We start from the raw sequence: 6,138 nt of genomic DNA, 5'->3' as shown, positions 1-6,138 counted from the left end.
TAAAACCTAATAAGACTTTAATGCTCAGTTATGTTTTTGTCTAGCTTTGCTCTCTGTTGATTTTTTTAGTTACTTTTTCTAGTAATCGTTATGTGTAGTTCTTCGTTTTTTCGTCCTTTAGAGTTAGAATTTATTGTTCATTACTGTATTGATTTATTTGTGTTCGACCAGTTAGTTGAGTTAATCTGTGTTTTCTTTTGTTCCTATATACATATGTTCTTGTTACCTTGTTCTCTTGTCTATCTTCCTCTTGACTTCTTGTTTACTGTTTATTTCTGTGTTTCTTGTTGATGTCCTAGTTTACATATGTTCTTGATTCCTTGCTTTTCTCTGTCGCTTACTTCTTGTTTATTATCTCCATCTTTGATTTGTATGTTAGTTTGATGTGAAGTATTTCATTCCTATTTTGCTCTGTTGTCCTGTTATCCAGGACCAAGAATTGCACAGCTTTTTTAGTTCTTTTCTTCTCTTTTTCTTGGCCTGTTGATTTTGTTTACTATAGATAGTTCCTCCTGCATTCATGATGGAAGCTATTTTAGGAAAAGTCAGCAAAGAGGCTAGACAATGTTTGGACCTGGTCTTACCAGGAAGGATCCTTCCGTAGTCAATAAGCCGTTTATTATAGAGGCTTTTAGCTGCTTGGGTCAGTGAAACCAGGGTGCTGCTTGAAGAACAGGCTCACCCAGTAGTTGAGAATAGCTCTAATTTGACCAACGTAGAAGTTGAAGTAGTATCTCCTCTTGAAAAAGCGCAGGATAAGACAGTTGTGAGAGAAACAGTCTGTCCTGTTTATCGAAAGCAGCCTTGTCCTGATGAAGGGAAAAGGCTGTACGATATTGACCACCCTAAATGGTGTCAAACACTTCTCAAGTTCGGCTTGAGAAGTACAATGGGAAGAAGGGATGTTCAAAGGTAGTTGTTCTTTTTTTCACACCGTACATGTGCCGTCAGTCCATGAGACTTAAGACATGCTTTAATGTTCTTTTTGCCCGTTGCTCATGCTCGCACTCATCTAGTCTCAACATGTATATATAACCCTTTTACGTGTACATAATAAAACAGTCATTCATCTACGACTCACCATGAGTCGATGACATGGCGCAGTCGGTTTGGCCGGCTGCTGCCCCTCTGTCCACCCGTGTTGCTTCCTTTTTTGAAAAGGATCTGAGCGTAACTTCTTTATGTGAGAGTCGCTGGAGGAGAGGGCCACGCAGCTGGCAAGAGCCCTGGCCCTTCGTTTCTGCTGTGTGGAGGCCAGTTGCCCTTGTCGGAAGCGTGCAGATATGGCCGGAGCCTCTGGCTTATTGGATTTGGCCCACCTGTTAGCCACGCATTTGGTTGGGTAAAACCTGCCAAGTGAGGAATGCCACCAGGGCGTGGATGTTCCCACCGGCTTGTGCGGAGACTCTCTGTTGGCTATTGACTTGTTGTCCGAGAATGCCGGAATTTTGTTCACGAAGAATGCAGATGACCCGGATTATGTCCAGACTGCCCGGATATGTCCGAGATGCCGGATTTGTGAGATCCTAGAGTGTTGCCACAAACGCGGGAATTATGTCCAAGATGCCCGGAGTATGTGTACAGAGATGCTGCCGCATTAATGTCCCGAGATGCGCAAATACCGGACTTATGTTCCTGGCAGATGCCCGGATTATGTTCCGAGATGGCCATGCTGTGACCACCGATGGTTGCGCCGTTGACCCGTATGGTTGCCCCTGTGACCCTCGAAAGTGAGGCTGTTGACCCCGATGGGGCCCATGCTGACCCGATGGTGGCCCTGTGTTACCCAATGTTGCCGCTGTGACCACGATGGTTGGCCCTGTGACCCCGATGGTTGGCCCTGTGACCCCGAAGGGTGGCCCGTGATAACCATGTAGACACCGAGAGGTTTGAGCTCCTTGATGAATTTCGAGTAGGTTGGCCCGTCGCCCCGGATGGTTGGAGCGGACCGCCCGAGGATGGATTAGTGTCCCGGGTGACCCGGGAGGTTGGGCCCTCTGTAGACCCCGGATCGTTTGGCACACTGACACCCGAGTAGAAAAAGATGAGTTAGGACACAACGTCGATCGGGCTCTCGCCACATGAGTTGGCCCGTGGACCGCTCACTTTATGTGGCCCTTGCTGGTGACCTCATCTCTCGAAGTGGGTGTGGCCATGGTGACGCGAATGCCGGTGAGAAATGGTTTTGGGCCATAGTCGACCCCCAATGGTTCGCCGCTCTGTTGAACCCCGGAAGGTTGGTGACCTGTTGATGTGCCCGGAGGGTTTGCCCGTTGATTCCCGCGAGGGTGGCCCGTGACCGGGAGGTTTGGCCCGCGACCCCGGAGGGCTTGGCCGATACTCCCCCTTGTGACCTGCGCAACTGCCCTATGGGCTTTGGCCCGTGACCCCGGGCATGGCCCCGTGACCCCGGAACGATGGCCCGTGACCCCGGATGGCCCGTGACCGCACGGGGATTGGCCGCGATGACCCCGGAAGCGATGGCTGACCGTACCCCGAGTACATGGGTGGTGGAACTCCCGTGACCCCGATGGTTGGCCGCTGACCCCTAGGGATACATTCAGGCTTAGACCACGATAGACGCCGATATCGGCCCTGCTGACACCTCGTGTGAGATGGCCGTTGACCTCGGAAATGGCCCTGACCCGGAATGGCCCGTTGAAACCCCGGAATGGCCCGTGACCCCGAATGGCCCGTGACCCCGGATGGCCCGTGACCCCGGCATGGCCCGTGACCCGAGGCCGACCCGAGGCCCGTGAGACCCGGATGGCCCGTCCGGACGCTACCGCACGTATAGGCGCCCGTCCGGAGCCGACCCCGGAATGGCCGTGACCCCGTTGCCCGGACGTGTTTGGACCGGTCCGTGACCACCGGATGGCCCGTGACCCGTTCCTAGCCGGATGCTCCTATGGTTTTTATATTTCCCCCGAAAACGAGATAGTGTGATGCTCATGCTCGCACTCATCATTCTAGTTCAAAACAATAAAACGGTCCATCTCAATATGCTCGCCAATGAGAAGACCTGTACTCCGTCCATGTTGAAGGGACGCAAAGAAGCCGAGAAATAGGATAGCTCAGCTTTTAGAGCCGACCCTATTTGGCAACCTAATCCCACCCACCCCCCTTCTAAAACCATTTAGCTTTCCTCCCTCCTCTCCTCCTACCCTCCACCTCCTTCACCAATTCCCTCCTCTGCCTTCAAATACCGAATCACACCTAGTATCCTATAAAAACTTCCCTCCCCTAAATCCTCTGCCCCACCCTGTTGTCCCATAAATGTTTATTTGAGGGATCCTAATCAAAAATACTGCGAACCTGGACAATCAGTTTCACGAGAAGAACCGTTAGGTCCAAGGCCTTTTTTTAACGTGGCGACAAAGTTTCTGGACCTTTAACATTGCCAACTGTAAAACAATCAAGTTAAGGAAAAGTATCAAGAGTATCACGCACAAAAACGTCTTTCAACCATAGAAGAAGTGACATAGAAGAGTAAAAATCGAGGCTGAATCGATAACCAGAGGACAGTGCATCTCTAGCTGATGGAAAGCAGCGCCTCTGCAATCAGAAACTATACCCTAGCAGCCGGTCAGCTGACATTCATTCGCTCTGAAAGCTAGTCCGCCTGGTTAGCCTGTCGCCACCTGGCTAGCTCAGCTAGCCAGATGACCCCTCCAAAAACGCCAATTCAAGACATTCACCGCCAAATATATTAAAAAAAAACGCCAGAAAAACGTCAGATACTCTCTCTATTAGTATTCTAGGGCAGTTTAATGTTCAATCAGATGTTTTTTCTGCATGATTTGAATTTACTGGCCTTCAATTAACTATTTGTGTCATAAGCAGAACTTTCTTTTACCACGGACTATTATAACCAGATATTTTAAGATTGTGTAGCGTAAAGTAGGAGAGTTGCAGATATTTTACACTGCTCTGTGGATTCCACAATTCAACTACTTTTTTCAACTACTACTACTCTCATAAAGCAAAACTATGGTTCATAGTTTTTAGTGGATGAAGAGATGTACTGTTTGAACATTTTTCGTACATGAAAATGTGAGTGACGTGGTATCTGCCGAAAATTATTGTCCACCTTCAAACATCGTAGAATGTCTGCCAGAAAAAGTTTTTCAACTCTGGAAGCGTTCCTAATGGCCCTGCATGTTTGTCTATGATCTGGTGTTTCGAAAAAGGGGGAATAGATGGGGACATTTTTGTAATGCTGAAACAAGTGAAAAATTGTGTTTATTGGGCCATACCTTGATTTCAGTGAAAAAAATTGCATTGCCGTTTTGTCCGAAATTGTGCCACATCTGATGCATTTATTGAGAAAACAGCCGAGAGAACAATGATTGCCTCTGAAGCTGAAAACACCAACTTGAAAACCTTGAAAACCTCTACTGAAAAGGTAACGTATTGTTTATTGCATGTCCACTCAAGCATCAAATTGGATGAAATAGAGTAACGGGAAAAAAGCCGAACGAAAACTAAGAGAAAAGGCACCGCAATAAAAAGAGGAAAAAAAGGGGAAGCGAGTTTCAGTGAAGAAACAGACTTGGTTTTTAACTCTTGTTGTCACTAAAGGCATATTGCACAAAGCTTTTCTTGAAAGTGTTCACGGTTTGAGCTTTTCGCACATCCAAGGGCAACTCGTTCCACCGTCGAGCTGACCGCAGAAAGAAGGAGTGGTAGCGAACGCGAGTTCGAGCAAACACTTACTTCACTTTTTCCATGTTACTACCCCTGGTTATTGGATGTCCTCTTTTTTCTTCTGCTTGAAAAAAATCTTCCACTAGGCTCAATGGTGCGAAGGCTATCTTCTTCGTTATGATCTTGTACGTCAAAATCATATCCATATACGATCTCCTTAGCATAGTAGTGGAGAGATGTAACCCATCCTCTTCGCATGCAAAATCCAGGACGAGAGCAGGAAATTTTCTTTTAGCAATAGATGCAGAGCTGGTCTTTGATGCATTCTCAGTTTCTCATCCCAACGGAGCCCGAAACCTGACAGTCCCTATATGGGGGCTCATCACGAGGTTCTTCCCGTAATGACAACAAAACCAATACGTATTCGAAGAGCAGCTTTTCAGACGTCTTCTTCCTTCGAAGGAACGCAGAGTACTCTATCTGCACTAAACACATAGCTATGTTATTTCTAGAGAAAGGAATTGATGATAATACAAGTGATGCATGATTCACAATTCAAACGCGACAGTTTGTGCCCAAAAGTGTGCAGTACATTAATCAATTGCTCTGAAGTATGAAACTGAAAGTGCGATGAGATAAAATTGCCGAGGCACTATTTGCATTCTTGCAAAGCATCCTCCAGGCTGAGGAAAAATCTGCCAATTTTCTTGATATGTGGGTCAAAAAACGCCTAGTCAGTCAAAACGCCAGCAACCCACCCAAATCAGCCTATCCTTCAATGTTGAAAATTTCCCCGCCACCCAAAGTTCAAACACGCCAGAAAACGGCCAAATTCATCTTCCCCGCCAAAGAAAAATCTCCCCGCCAGACAGAATCAAACAACGCCAGATATATTCAAACCAGGGCTCTCTAGTAGAACTAGGGAGCCCTAGTTTAAACAAGAGGGCAAAAACTGACACACCAAGAACAACACGAAGTGGTCCAGTTTTACGTACGCAATACTTCCGCCATTAAAACGCAACCTTCCTTGGCGCACCTTGTTCATATTCTTGGATAGATTCCAGACGACTACCGTGAACGTTTTTCAAGGCCACAAGCGCGCTCTAAATTACTGCTAAAGAGAGGTCGACCCAGCAAAAGCGATTCGAAAATAATTTGCCGGGCAGTCTGCAAGAAACAGCTACAAGAAGCAGTTCAAAACCCCCCTGAAAATGATACTGGAGATCATCATCGGAATTCTGTGCATCATTGGTTTTTTCTATGTAAAGCTAAGACGACAATGGACCTTTTGGAAAGACCACAACGTACCATTCACTCCGCCCGAGTTTCCATTTGGATCTTCAGTAATGCTCACTTGGAATTCATTTAGACAAAAAACTAATTTTAATGAAATGGCCAGGAATCAAGCCATTGATCTTGGGTTCCCAAAGTTCTACGGTAATTACATGTTTGGAGTACCAAATATGGTCGTGTGTGACCCGGAGATGGCCA

General features: G+C 46.9%; 1 protein-coding gene across 1 annotated transcript in view; it reads left to right on the top strand.

Moving 5' to 3' along the window:
- Positions 1–5,819: 5,819 nt before the first annotated feature.
- The window catches only part of LOC131890010 (probable cytochrome P450 6a14), a gene marked incomplete in the record, with an annotated part of 1,569 nt that continues 1,250 nt past the window's right edge, over positions 5,820–6,138 (top strand). The window contains 1 exon segment of the mRNA XM_059239265.1: positions 5,820–6,138. Coding sequence (XP_059095248.1) covers positions 5,859–6,138 — 280 coding nt within the window.

The sequence above is a fragment of the Tigriopus californicus genome, chromosome 11 (genome assembly GCF_007210705.1).
Source record: "Tigriopus californicus strain San Diego chromosome 11, Tcal_SD_v2.1, whole genome shotgun sequence".
Classification (NCBI taxonomy): Eukaryota; Metazoa; Arthropoda; class Copepoda; order Harpacticoida; family Harpacticidae; genus Tigriopus; species Tigriopus californicus.
This window is presented reverse-complemented; position numbering and strand designations above follow the sequence as displayed.